The 15,157-nt window shown below is 46.4% G+C and overlaps 2 protein-coding genes across 3 annotated transcripts in view; one reads left to right on the top strand and one right to left on the bottom strand.

Annotated features, from left to right (window-relative positions):
- CG13579 (uncharacterized protein) overlaps positions 1-8,968 on the bottom strand; it is a 35,365-nt gene extending 26,397 nt beyond the window's left edge. For both annotated transcript variants that reach the window (NM_138073.4, NM_001274240.2), the window contains exon 1: positions 8,413-8,968. The gene's annotated coding sequence lies outside the window, so the exon portion shown is untranslated. The remainder of the gene's footprint in view (positions 1-8,412) is intronic.
- Positions 8,969-11,219: 2,251 nt separating this feature from the next.
- On the top strand, positions 11,220-13,176 carry CG4563 (uncharacterized protein). Its single transcript, NM_138069.3, has 4 exons — positions 11,220-11,404; positions 11,472-11,866; positions 11,933-12,049; positions 12,108-13,176. Exons 1-4 carry the CDS (start codon positions 11,255-11,257, stop codon positions 13,057-13,059), a joined length of 1,614 nt encoding a protein of 537 aa, NP_611913.1. The 5' UTR covers positions 11,220-11,254; the 3' UTR covers positions 13,060-13,176.
- The last annotated feature ends 1,981 nt before the right edge of the window (positions 13,177-15,157 follow it).

Here is a 15,157-nt window from a genome sequence, read left to right as displayed (position 1 = left end):
GACTGATCCCTCCGCCATAAAGGACATTCACGTACGTATCGAGGATGGGGCAGGATGGGGCAGGATGCTCCTTGGCGTCTCTCAGCCTAATGAGCGGATGCGCCCGTCGCCCGGCGGTTTAAGCCAGGAATTTGTTGTCGACGTCGTCGGCGTCTGGCTTAAATGAATTTAAGCGATTTGTGCTGCTGAGCTGGCACACGTAAAGAAATATACCAAACTTATAGGAAATATATTTTAATAATGTAATATAATTATAAATGTAAATGGCACAGTTTAAAGCTTCGAGTATGGCCCTAATCCCTGTGCAACAACTTTCTGTGATTAAATGCATGCATTTATAAGTGGCCTAATCGCAATTTGCAGTTCAAACCGCAAGACAAGAGGTTATGAGGGTGAAATGTCACTGCCTTCGATCATGCTCATGAGCAGATTTCCCGGGATAGTCCCTTGCCATGGCTGCCCCTGTCGCCCCTGCGGTTACCCCTGGCTTTGAGTGACAATGTCTTGTTAGTCAAATTGGATTTCGCTTGGCTAACTTAAAGCATATATGCGTACTTATGTGAACGGGTTTATGCAGCCCTGCCACAGTTTTCGTCGGAGCTTATGGGAAAGTTGAAAAAGGGTTATCAGCACGCAATCAGACCGCACCCCGATTCCGATCCCGAACGGAGGACTCTGGCCTCCAAGACCTCGTCCTGCGGAGGACTCCCGCCCCCCAGCTTCGACTTCTGCTCCTGACGTTTATTATATTGCATTATGCGAACATTTCTATTGGTATTTATGCGCGTGCTTCTTGTGGCAAATCTCCTTCTCTTTTTTTCCAAGGCATCCCTACGGCACGCCCATGAAAGTGGGCGGGTGTCCTAATTCGAAATGTGGTGCTTGACTTTTTATATGTACATATGTGTGTTTGCGACACTTGAGGCGCGGCGTTTTGGAATTTTATTTAATGTGCTTTCATTTTTCATCCCTCAGCACGCCGTGTTATTGGCACACACATGCGCCTGTCTATTTATGAATTATTTATTTATTGATAGCGGGACAACAACAGCAGGGCTGAAAATACATAGCAGACAGTTAAGTAAAGTTTCACTGGAAACGGGCTTGACAGCCGCAGAAAACTTGTGTCGAATTATCCATTCAAATTGGCAGCGAAAACTTTAGCAGAAACTTTTCAGTCCAAAAGCCACTTAGCCACCGGAAAGTCGGGGCCAACTGATAAGTATGCAACGCAGTGACATCTAAATGTATTAGTTCGATGGGATCCAACGAAGGGTTGTAACCATACTACAGGCCAGGGGACTTAACTCGATTTATATAATTAAATGACAAAAAAGTGCCACTGGCACGTGTGCCGTTCAGGAAACAAATGACGACATTATGGGCTTGATATGCCGCCAATATTCTGCGGCTGAACATTAAGCTGCCGAAGTCGGGCAGAAATCTGATCGAGAAAACAGGGCGGATGGTGACAAAGATAAACGTAGACAAACGCTGGAGTCCCCGCGGCTGGTGGCCCGAAGCACTTACACATACAGGAACCTACATTTACATTATTTATATATTAAAAAAAAAGAAGGCCAGGGTGGCTGAAAAGGGTAGGGCATACAAACGCCAAGTAAATAACACTACAATGCGAAAAAATGAAGATGAATGCGAAAATATTGCGTATCCGCCGGGATGGCATCGAAATCGCGCTGCGGGTGGCAACCCTGATGTTTGGCCCTGGCATTTGTGGTGACAAGCCCGCCCCGGTTTATGGCCTTTAAATCCGATTTCGATATTAAATCCTGCGGCACGTAAGTGCCAAGTTAAGTTGTGCGAAAGCGCAAAAAAGCAAAACTTGTGCACTGCTATTTGCGAATCAATCAGACTTATTTATTATGTGCAGAGATTAGGATCGGAAATAAATTAGAGAGAGAGCGAAAAATCGGAGGGAAATTTTCCCATGCACAGGCATGATGGTGGAAATATTTAAAACCATTCATAATTCCAAAGTGCCTGTAGGAATTTATTGAAGGAAAGCAAAAAGCGAACTTTATCAAGTATACGCAGTCTAATGGATTTTGCGGGTAACAAAAAGAATTCCCCAAGCATAAGAGGCTGCAAAATAAAAATAAATCACTGCACAACTTCACTTGGCGGATAAATAAAAAGCCATAACAACCTATAAATGTGATTTAATTCAATAAATCGATATGGCCAAACAATTTTCACATAAAACTCGTGCCACAAGAAGTAAAACCGAACAAAGAATTCGAAAAGATAATATCCCCAAAGTTGAAGTAAGGGGTATAAAGCTGTGGAACAGCAGATAAACAAAGAAATACACAATGCTAAAAAGAAAATCGAGGACGGAAAAGTGATGGAAAAAAGTGGGGGCTGTAATCCAAAATAGCCATCACAGAGCTTGTTGCGGAAGGTTGCAAGCCAAATTTGCGACTTAAAGTTCATTTTTGGGGTTTGCTGAGCTGTTTGGGACATCGGAAATTCAACAAAACGGTTTTGGGGTTTGGAAACGGATTTAACGTCACTTTAAGTGGATTTCAGGCATGATTTATTTAATTTCTGGGAGAGGCAGACGACAGGCAAAATTCAAATTTAAAGTCACTCAGCTCGAGTTTTTTGTACGCTCGAGTATTGACAAATTAAATATGCTCTAGCAGAAAAGTACATTGAAAATTGATTGAGCTCTAAAATTGTTTTACTTTTATTGCAGCCATTGAATGCATAAGTCGCCTAGGCTTTCAGCACTAAACCTTTAATCCGTTGAATAATATTGATCATATCGAAAATTGAGCAAATACACGCATGTGTGTTTATGTTTTGCTTCATTAACCAAATTGAAACCGTTTCATTTTTTCCACAATAATTTAATAATTTAAAAAGAGACACTACCATCTGCTGCCATTAGCAAACTAGCTGCTGCATATACATTTAACATAAAATCGGTTGTGGATTCCGTAGTGACCGCTATTGCCCTCGCTGCTGCCAATCAATAAATCATTTCCGCTGGCTCTAATTAAATCCGATTCCCGCTCCTCCATCCGTTCACAGTAGCTTGAATTAGCAAAGAAAAAACTCGAAAATAAATCCCATTAAACTGGTAAATCGCCGAGGGCGTCGAAACGCGAAAAAGCGACTCGAAACATCAAGAACTGCTTGAAATATGGCAGCATAAAAGTTAAAGTGCCTTCAAGAAAGTATAGGAGCAAATGTCCCAAGTGCCTCCAAGTGTATTACATTTCTCATTCTTCGCCGGGCCCTTTGTTTTTCTCGGCTTCTATTCCGGCACTGGAAAATCCATTTCCCCCGGATTCTCTGGGGGATTCCCGTCAACGCCGAAGCGACTTATGCGCATCGGCTGGGAGGAGTATTTGGAATTATACGGGCTGCCTGACTCGACTTTGTGCCTCAGACCCAGACTCAGACTACACAAATTATGATAAGCACTTAAGTATAATAGGCCATGGAGCAGCAATCAATGCGGAGTCCAGGTCCCCGCTGACTATTGGGCAAATGAAAGTCCGAGGGAACTGCTCCGGATGATTCGTTGCCAAGTGCATGGTCAGCAACGGTCTCTTTCTAAGGCCATCGCGCTGTCTCTATCTGCTGGGCCGACAAACAAAATCACTTAGACGGCTGTCGACAATTGTGCTTGCCAAGAAAATTTACAAAAATAATAGAAAACTCCAGCTGAATAGCGTGCCAAATAGTTGTTTTCCCCACCATCTCCTTTACTTCTCCATTTGTGTATTTGCTTATGAATATACATATATATCTAAACAGGCGAGTAGTGAAAACTGAAAACTGGAAGAAAACAAAGCGCAAACCAAGCCGGAAAATGCCTTGAAATGTGTCAGAGGCATACATTGTAAGTGGAAAAAGTGGAAACTCCGGCCAAGTCGAAATAAATTATGGCAACAACGAAAAAATTGGTTCGAGCAGCCCACTCGCCTGGCTAAACCAAGAAATAAACTGGGTTAGTCATGGAATTTGACTAAATATTATACGAAGCGCCAAATCCCAATGGATCTATTTGCCAAACTTAACCGGGCCAGACAAATTTTATACACACTGAATTAGAAATGCGCTGGCCAAACAAATCCTTGGCCCTGGACCTCGAACGGCACTAGCACATGTCAGTCGAAAGGCTCCCAGAGGCCACGAAAGTGGTAAAGTTGCAGGATTTTAACAGCCATTGCAGTCATTGACTGATAAACTGCAAACGAAAAATGTCGCGGGAAAAGCGGGGAAACTGGCGAGCGAAAGCATTTGTCTGCCCAATTTAACTATCGCCCAACGGCAAACAAACCTGCCCGGCTCCGTTTTGCGGCGTCCCATCTGTCCCCATGGTAATGGAGCTCTAAATCTGTAGGGCGGCATACATACATATCGAGGCGAGGACTCGGACCGTTCGGTGGGTTGTCCGGGGAGGTGTGCCCTCCGGGCGGGGGACGGGCCAACAAGATGCAGAAGGCGCTTATTATTGTTTGCCATTCAAGCATCACCCGGATCTCGCAGTGCGGAACCCAAAACATCGGAACCCGAACATCGACCACTCGACTAGTCGACAAGCAGCGCGGCGGAAATCAAAACAATGGAGACCGAGCGAATCTGTGCGAAATGACCGATGAAGTGAGCGAAGCGGGAAAAGAGCAGGGATCCGGAAACTGGGCGGCGAGAGTTACGCTATAAAAGGCCAACGAAAGTCCACATTAACTAGCTTCAGCTAGGTACTTAAATGGCTGCGAACTAATGCCCGAATAAGCAATTAGACAGGGTGAGTTTATATGGTAGATAACATTTAATCGTGCCTAAAAGAATGGATTAGTACATTTGGAATCAATAACCATCTAAATAGGGTCTCAATCTATCGCATACTTTGTGACACCTTGAGCGAGACCCGTCGGATGTTAAACTATGATGATGCTTCGCAAAAGTCCTTAAATTGCGCATACGCCGCGTTGGCCGCGCGGATACACAGGCGCGTCGCATAACGAAGCAATTAAAGGGAGAGAGAATGCAAATATCCGGCTGACCAAAAGGAGCAAAGCGTAGTGAATTAATGTGGCGTCAAATTGAATGACGAGCCGCTGCCAGAAAAGGTGAAAAAGAACGCGCAATGGAATTAAAGATGCTGATGGAGATGAAGAGGGCGCTGATGACGGGGGCCCAGAGAAATGGAACGACAATTTCATTTCAAAAATGCAAGATGCCGTGATGAAGCTGATAAAAATGAAGTGGATTCCTCCCGGAATTATAAACAGATGTAAGAAGGAGCGGGAAGAAGCCAGCCAGCCGTCGGTCCACTCGGGATCCGTAACAAGGTTCTGGACACAGACAGGTGGGTGGAAGGAGGTGGGTACCGCCATCTTCCAGAAGGACGGCTGGCTGTCACGTTTCAGTTAGTCAAATGGAAGGGGGCATGGGCATGGCCGTGGGCCAGGACAGACCGAGTGATGAACGGAATTATACGGAGTGCCTGGCAACTGTGTGTTCCATAATGAAGACGCCTAAGAAACGCCTGGCTGGCAATCCGTTTAAGACTCGTCAAAGGTTTCTCAATGTCCGCCCGGAGACAGAATCGATGGAGAAACGGCGAGAATGCTGCATTTTAATTGAAGTTGCACGGAGACGGCAGTCCTGGGAAAACAGATCAGAAGCATGCTCGTAGTTGCTACACAATTGTGAAAGCAAATATTCTCAAATAATTGGCAGCATGCATTGTTTTGACTCCAATTACACTTAAAAGTTGTGAGAGCCATTTGATGATTTGGAGCAGTCATGAATTTTTCATGGAGTAAATGATTTTATTGCTCAATACGCAGTAAGTCGAAATCCATATCCATAAAACAAAATAAATGCTTCGTTAGAGGCGTTTGTGCGCCCTAAGATAATTTAATATTTTCTTTGACACTCGAAATCCAAACAATTCCCGGGGCCACAAATGAATGCTTTGTCATGATTTCTTTCATTACAGACCGACACCAAATGACAAACCGCACGAAAAACACTGCCAAAGTCAACGAACGACTGCAGACGCAATCTGAGGCAGGTTTAATGAGAGTTCGCCATCTGAAAGCCCCTCTATAGTATACCCCAACTATCCTATCCAGATCCCTATCCTTTGCCCACACATGTGTGCGAATTATTATCCCAGCCCCACACACACTCACACACACACAGACACACAGATACACGTTTGAGTGTTGATTTACATTTTTGATTTATTTTATTTATTTAAGCCATGCCTTGTGTCTCTGTGGGTGTGTCGTCGTCTAGGCCACAGAAATGCCAAATGGCAGAGCAACAAAGCTGGCAAAAATATTGCTGCCCATAATTTTCATGCTCTCATTCGTATATTTTCTGCATTTTTTCGTTATTCGGTTTTTCGGTTTTGTGGATTTATCGCAGATTTTGTTCTTTATGTAAGTGTTTTGTGTCCTCCCCTTGCCGCTGAGCCCCTTGCTTAGGAATTCCGGAGAGTTGAGCCACTTGAACAGAGTTATCATGGGCGGGTCCGCAAATGTTTCGATGGCTTACGGACCCCTACAAATAGTCCTGCTGACCCCGGGTTCAAGTAACCAGACAGCCAGGACTCGACAGCCAGGGTATGGGCTTGTACTAATATCTAACAAAGTTACAGTCATGATTGCTACCAGTTTTAGACAGGGAAAGTGTTGGCTGAAACTGTTTGACATTCGATTAAGTGCAACAATTTCAGCTTGATATGAAATTTAAGGAGCTCGATACTCATGGCCTCACCAGATTTTATGATTTGCCCACATTTTAGTTGCCCATTTGGCCGAGGGCGAGTTTGCGAGTGAACAGGTCAATCATCAGTTAATTTACCCCCATGATGCAGTGCTCCAGTGCTTAATGGGCCATAAGTCGTAAATTATATTCTTCCAAGAGGCTTCTAAATTTATTACCAGTAAAATTTGTGTTAACGTCCAGTCGGTAATTAAATTATTTGCCCTGCGGAATTGGATGTTTTGTTGTTTAAAGCACAGATCTCCATCTCCCACAGACGTGTAGCCAAGACAAGCAAACAAACAGTGGAGCAGTGGAGCACCTAGGGTGTCGAGCGTAGCGAGGCTCCACTGTAGTTCGTTCGGTCGAGTGGCTTGTGTATTTTTCATAATTATGTGTGCACATTACTCATGAGCAGCCAAATGCAAACGGGGACAGTGGCACACACAGGGTGTTAAGTCCGTGCACGGGGGGCCCACTGTACAGTAGCTAGGCAAACATTTGCCGTATATTATGGCTAATTTAATTGACTTCCCCAGCTTCCTTTTGCAAGTGTTGTGTTGTGTTTTGATTGGGCGCCTGTAGTTGCTGTGTGGCGAGCGGCAGGGGGATTTCCCGCCTTGTGTTTGAATGTGGGTGTGGTTCCCTTTGATGTTGGCCAGAGTTGTTGAAGAATGTCCTTATTGACAATACAAGGGCCCCGAAATACCAGACGCCACAATATCAAGCGCAATCAGTTGGGCTAAAGAGGTGAGCTGAGGTAACATTGTGAACTTTATGAACTCGATGGAATCGTTGGAACAGAACCTTGAAAAATTACCAAGAAACATGACGACGGGCCGATATTGGTCCTTTGAACTTCCCCATTCTCTATGATGAATATTCACTCAAATACATATGCAATTGCCAGGCATTCTCGCAAATGCCACACAAATACCCCGCACATCCAAATCCATTCTCCAGTGGCCAAGACGGCATGTTTGGCTCTGTTTGGTTCCATTTCTGGTGCTAATGTTCTGGGAAATGCGTAGGGACAGGAAATTCCTTCTGGTGGGCCCAGCATGCTCTATATTCACTTAATTATAGATGCGACACGCACAATTTCTGGTCCTTCTCAGTGGGTATTGTAATGCGAGTGGGTCCCTCCGACAAGCCGGGGCATATTTATGCGCCTGGGGCTGACCCTCTGGGATTCGTGGGCTCCTTGTGTCCATTTCATAATGGGACACGAAGCTACGATAAAGTAGCAATTACAGAAGTAGTAACACACTGAAATGTCCAACAAAAGGCCTCTAAAAGGACTTTCGGATTCTTCCAAATTAGACTACAAGCGAATAGCTGGTTTCTAGGGAAACAATTCAATGAAGCTGTAATAATTGACATATTCCCGAGAAAAAACTAAAACAAATTTAAGATTTGTTCCACAACAAGCTGAAGCTAGTGCTTTCATCCACACAATATATGGTGTGCATGCGGATATTATTTTTCAATTTTAATGGTTATGAAAACTTTAAACTTTAATTGATCTATTGATATCGTGATATTGTTTTATTATCTCAGATACTTCAAAAACCTGCTTGTACAATAAAATGCTTCAAGTAAAGTTCATCAATGGAATCGAGTGTACACTTTTCAAAGGACGTTCGTTGCACTCACCATTCACATTCACATCACACGCCCAATCTGTTCACTTTGCTGGCGGTTCACGTAGTTAACCAAACAGGATCGAAGGACTGAAAAGCGCACTTTTCCACAAACTCCGCTCTGCAGTTGGGCCGGAAAAGAAACGAAACCGCGGCAGCTTTGCTTAACTAAATTTCGTTGTCAAAACTTCAATTGTTGGGGGCCAGGAGGAAAAGTTCGGAACAAAACATTTTGACAGGCCAGGAAGGAAAGGAGGGACAGGCCCGAGTGAAGGGTTGGGCCCAAAAAACTTTCGACGTGTGAGGGCCAACTGCGAATGGGCCGAGTTTCAGTTTCGAGCGCACTTAACTACCACGGCTAACTTCGCAGCACTTAACAACACTTGAGCAAACTTTTTGCTAACCGCACTGACTAGTTTGGCAATATGTTAGGCCCTTATCTGTGGCTAATTCGTGGCCTGAGTCCTTACCCCTTGGGCTCCCCAACTCAAACGGATCCCGTGAGTGATTTTCCGACCAACTCGTGAGCCGAGCTGCAACCGCCTCGTCGAAGGAATCACCGCAAACTGTCTGAGCGTGTCCAAGTCCCCAGACAGCAGACTGTTGGTCCGTTCCTTCCCAGCATCGGGTGTGCTGCATCCGAGTCGGAGCCCGAATCCTCGGCCAAGAAACATCGCCGGGCTTTATGAATGGGGCGATGTTTCGGAATGCTGCGGAATCGGAACCCGTTTTGCGCATGCCCACGGTGCGTATGCAAGATTTATGACAGTTGCGCTTCGGCGGCATCCGTCGAGCACGTGGCGGACCACCAACAAGTGTGATAAGCGTGATAAGGCCCCGAACGCAAATCCAAATGTTTTCCACCGAGCCACCGGGGGATTGGTGTCTAAGGTCAGGGACACTGACCGCACACCGCTGATACCAGACAGTTGGAAGCAAGTGCGAAAAAAGTACGGAAACTATAGTTTATGAAAGTGACCATCGTATCTAGGATCTAAGTATATATCTCTATATTGCAGTGAATATTAATAATTAACTTCGAGCTTAAAATGACTTATTATCTAGAGGTGGTATTCCAATTGTGGGAACCATTAAAATCAAATGCAAAATGATGTCTCACGGTGGGCAGTGTTGGAGCTGATAAGCCGCCTGCTTACAAACTAGATATCAGTGGGCCCAATTAGTTTCTCCACTAATTTCTTATCGAAAATTTGGAACCCCATCAAGGAAGCCTATATTCATTCAGAAAACAATAGGGATCTCCAGTGAAATAGTATTCTTATCAGGCATCGACAGTCCGCCGTATTATGCAACTATTTGCACTTGAGACACAGTTACCTCGCCATCCTGGCAACAAAGTTTTAGTCTTATCACACAGGTGAAACCCCCAAGCGCAGGTGCACTTTCATTCAGAAAGAATTAGTGACGCGGAGGGCGATAAGCCGTGGAATAATAGTATTTCCTTATCAGCCATCGACTGCTAATTCAATTATGTAACAGTTCGCACTCGAGTGATGTTAATTAATTAAGCCGGCACTTGAAGCACAAACTGGCTGTCTGTCCGTCGGATTAGTCATCCACAAGTACGGCCATAGCATCTCGTCAACCCGACATACTTGCGGTGGAATCACCTGGGAGGTGGGGGCATCTCATTATAACGCACATTATTAACTGACGCCTCGTGTCACGCCCGAGTGGGCAAGGAGACCACGTTGGGGTAACCCGCCAGGACTGGCGCCCAAAACCGCCAATCAAATCGGCATCGCAATCGCAATCGCACTCGCACTCGCACTCGCTGACTCGGAACGGCGGCTCGTCCTGCCCGAAAGTCCGTAGGACTTAAAGCCTTAAGATGCAGTTTCCTGCGGTGGCACCCCCCATTTGCATGCCAATCGTCGGGAGCATCTTGTCCGGGTCCTTGCTTATGCATTTCGCCGGGTCCTGCTCATTTTGCCAAACAAATTCAGAAACACTTTAAACTATTTTGCTCGCTTTTGGCCGCTCTGTCTGTAATTTCATGTTAATATATGCATGCAACCGAACTCCCGGAGCTTTTCGAGGTACAGCCCCCCTTTTGGGGCGCCGACACACAATGCAAATAGCGCAACAGGGCGTGGCCCTCCCCGAAATTATTACAGCCATAATAAAATGCCGGCGTTGAGTTCATTTAAAAGGAACTATTTCGGAGAGTCCTTTGAAAGCGGCGCAGAACAACATTTAAGTTCAGGTTAAGCTGGCGAAATAGTTTCTGAAAACTTAAAGTAAACGTTCCAGGCGGGTCAAATAGATACTTCAAAGGATATTTAATATCACGAGCTTAAAACTATTTACAATATAAAGCGCAATTCTCTGTTAATCAATCACAAAATACATTTTTTATGCCACGTCCAAGTAATACCAGGTGCAATCAAATTAGAACGAAAAATATTGTACTTGCAAGGTAATCCCTTATAGTTTCCAAGATATCGTTCGTCAGAATCTATCTGTTAAATATTTTTCTAAGAATATAGTACAGCTTTTTATCTGACAAAAGTTCGGGAATTAATACTTTTGACCCCGGCGAAGTTTGCTTACTCACCTGCCTCTGAAAGGTGTTCCCATGGGACAAGTGGTACGGAAGTCACTGCCTCCTGGAGCGGAAATTAAAAAAGTGACTCCGGCTAGATTAGACGAGCCCACCTCGGGAATCAGCTGATGTTACCGTAAATCTTCGACTTATTTTGGCCAAACTTTGGACTCGGCAAGTGTAGCGATTAATTGCTTAATTGATATGATAAGCGCCCCTTCAGGGCGATATAAAAAGACAACGTAACGGCTCTGGGCACTCAGTAGAGATTTAGAATTGGACTAGCAAAATGCCGACAAAGGCGGTTTTCCCCACCTTCTTCAACAAGGAGACCCAGGTCTGGAGTGGCCCGCCACGGCCCACGGTCTACGACCACAACACCTCGGTCGGTCAGATCGTGTTCAACTCCCTGAGGTGCTGGCCCACCAATGTGATTCAGGTAAACGATTGCGTGACTGGTAGCCGGCGGAGACGGGAATCTGATGAGCTCGATTATATAAAAGTAGATCACCGACGACGACGGCACCGTGCTGACCAACGCCGACATGCTGGCCTACGCCACCCGGATTGCCCTATTCTTTAAGAGCGAGGGCTTGACCCAGGAGGACCGCGTCGGGATCATCGCCAACTCGAGCACCTTCGTGATCCCCGTGGCCACCGCCTGCTTCTTCCAGGCCACGCCCTTCCACGCCGTCAACTACTCCAGGGAGCCGGCCATCGTACAGGGTCTCTACTCGGTGACCAAACCCAAGATCATGTTCATCGACGGTCCGGACTACGACCGCATCAAGGAGATCACCAAGGAGTGGTCTCCCAAGCTGATCACGCTCACGGGTAAAGTGGAGGGCGTTACTAGCATCGAGGACCTCGTAAAGCCCCATCCCGCCGAGAAGATCTATGTGTGAGTAGTTTGAGATCTTCAATCAATTTAAATTTCAATAAATTCATTATTTTAAATATCTTTCAGACCTGCTTCCCTGGCCACTGGTGGCGACCAGATCGCCGTGGTCCTGTGCTCCTCCGGCACTGCTGGCTTGCCCAAGGCAGTTGCCCTCTCCCACCGCCACATTGCATCCACCAACTCGTGAGTTCTCAAGTTCAAAGCTCCCAGACTAGCCAGTCTAACCCATCTCTTCCCACAGGCTGTGCATCAGTACCGATGTGCTGTACACCAGTGCCACCATCGACTGGATGACCGGATTCTCGATTACCGTAATGAATCTCACATGTGGCTTCACTCGCATCATATCCAGGAGGACATTTAGCGCCGAGACGGCTCTCTACCTGGTCAGCAAGTACAAGGTCACCTGCCTGGCAATGGCGCCATGGCAGGCCTACGAGCTCTTCACCAGTCCACTGGCCACCAGCGAGCAACTGGAGTCCCTGAAGATAGCCTTCGTGATTGGAGGATGGATATCCCTGGCACTACTGCGGCGGGCCCAGGAGCTGCTGCCCAAGACCTACGTGATGTTCTCGTACGGAACCACGGAGACGGGAGTGGTGACCATCAACATCGACCACAGTCTGGAGTGCTCTGTAGGCAGACTGGCGCCCGGCATGAGGATCAAGATCCAAGGCGAGGATGGCCAGCAGCTGGGCGTGAATCAGACGGGCGAGGTGCTCATCGACATCGGCCTGAAGTGGGAGGGCTACCTCTCGAACCCGGAGGACACGGCCACCACCCTCCAGGATGGATGGATCAACCTGGGCGACCTGGGCTACTTCGACGAGGACAACAACCTGTACTTGGTGGACCGCAAGAAGGACCTGCTGAAGTACAAGTCCAAGCACTACTGGCCCAACGAGATTGAGCAGATCATCGCCGAGCTCCCGGAGGTGGAGCACGTGTGCGTGGTAGGCGTGCGGGATGCGAGATACGGTGACGCCGCCGGAGCCCTGATCATCAAGAAGGAGGGCGCCGAGATCGCCGACCAGAAGGTCATCGACCACGTGGCCCAGCGGGTGGTGGTGGACTACAAGCAGCTGAATGCCGGAGTCATCTTCGTGGACAAGTTCCCCAAGAACGCCAACGGCAAGGTCATGAGGAGTTTGGCACGCGAGGTGTTCGAGAAAACCAAGCCCATTACCTTCTAACACCTACAATCACTATGTACTTTTAAAATTGAGCTACCTGGTTTAATGTGAGGACAAAATTAAGTTCTTGTTGCTTGTTGTTAATTCGTGATAATTAAAACTTACATTTGATAGATTACGTTTCGAGCTGTTGGCTTAAAGTTGTCTGTTCTTTCTAATTAAGTGGGTATGCTATCAGGAATATCATATCCGCATTGCTTTAATATCTATATTTTGAATTTAATTAAATTGCTAGGTACGCAACGAGAGATAAGATGTAGCTTCAATAAAGAAACTGCTTGTCATGCACTTCGCCACTTATCTACCCACAGATAGAGATAATAGTGGCAAAGTATTAATTATGCAAAACGAGAATCTCAGTTAAAGCACAGTAAATTAAAACAGCCACCAACCACCGCAAAGTGCATTTAATTCAGTTCCCTGTTTTGAATAGCTTTTAACCACGTTCGAATGGTCTCTCGACGTGGCTTTCCGGACTCCAAAGTCCGAATAATTGCGAATTGCGCGCGGAAGAGGCAAATCCATGGTTTGATCCTTGTTGGTATATGAACACCTTTTGTGACGGCGAAATGCGGCAATTTACGGTTATGGAAATGGAAATGAAAATGCCTGGCCGTCCGATTGCAATAATTTACCTTCCGGTCGATGGTGGCATTTTGTGTTTCCGGTTGCGTTCAAAGCTATCGCAACCGCTGTTTCCGCCGCATGCGGCACAATCTGCTCGATTTCGCTGCTCTTTCACAGGTTATGGTTATGCAAAAACACAGATGACCAGACTGGCCAACCCAGCAAGTTCAATGTAGCAATAGTAGTCCTGTTTGCTTTTCGCTGCTGGCTGGCTGGAGTGTCCTAGTGGCTCCTAAAGACGCATCCCTTCTGCTGCATCCCACTGCACCCGCATTGCATTCTTGACCCGCCGTCGTCGCCATCGTAAATTATTCAAATCTAAGTCGTAAATAAGCGCGCATAAACATAAGCACAATCGCTGTTCGTCGGCCTGCTCTTGCCACAGACCACGCCCATAGGACATCTCAGCAGCTCCGAGATTCCAGGACTCGTCCCTCACAGCGTCCGTCTCCGGATGCCACAAGCCCTCGAGAATCCAGTGGCAAATTTCTGAAATCGCCTGCTCTCCATTTGAGTTTGCAGCTGCAAGTTTGTGGGAATGCTCGGCAATAATTTGAAAATGTGTTGGCTCTTCTTTAGGGTCTCGAAAATACCATGAGCTGCCTTAAAGATTTTTCTGTGATAGTAATAGGTTATTAGGCTGATGAAATGCACAATCATGAATGGTATTATAAGATGGACTTAGCGACGAAAAATCAATGTCATTGAAAGCATTTCTAACTTTTATGTTCATATCAGAATAGCTTGGTTATTCACTTTAGTTAATATGGATCTAAAATCAGTACTGGCACCTGTAAGCGTGATTGACGTTTGACTAACGCATGAGGTGATTTCGGATTTGGTTCGCCGGATTGCTGACAGGCATGCCGTCCATACCGAATCACCCATCGTAGGCGAAGGACTTAACAGATCCTGCCATTGATGCCGGCTGAAAGGACTCAAGGGTCTTGACTCCGCGGCCGGAGGCAAGTGTTTGATTGATGGACGCAGCTGAAGGGCTCCGATTGCCCGCTCGGCTGAGTGATGTGGCAGGCAGCGTCTTTATCTGCGGAGGACACCCGATCATGGCCTGCTTTATTCGCCACCCCCTCCCTGATTACGGCAGCACCACGGGGAACCTTCAGCTACACCACAGCGCAGACTGCTCCTCCAAACAACCATGTTTACATGCAATTACCGTCTCAGTGTTTCGCTGTCAACTCGAATGCTATTTGCCATTGTTTATTACAGCAAGCTCTCGACTCCATTTGGTGGGAGGACCTGCGTGGGTGGAGTCCAGCGGGCGATCCAGGTGATTCAGAGAATTCGGGCTGCGAGTGGACCGGTCTCGTGTCGGTGGCATTCTTAATTGCATTGCTGCCAGCAATGCATCATCGCAGAGCACTTTCAGCTGCAGGAGCTGGTAAAAATGTTCATCGCTAATGTCGCAAATGTTTGCCGTTGGCTTGTGACTCCGCTCTTGGCCAAAACA

The sequence above is a fragment of the Drosophila melanogaster genome, chromosome 2R, assembly GCF_000001215.4.
Source record: "Drosophila melanogaster chromosome 2R".
In the NCBI taxonomy this organism is placed as follows: Eukaryota; Metazoa; Arthropoda; class Insecta; order Diptera; family Drosophilidae; genus Drosophila; species Drosophila melanogaster.
Note: the sequence above shows the minus strand (reverse complement) of the source record. Positions and strands in the feature narration are given on the sequence as shown.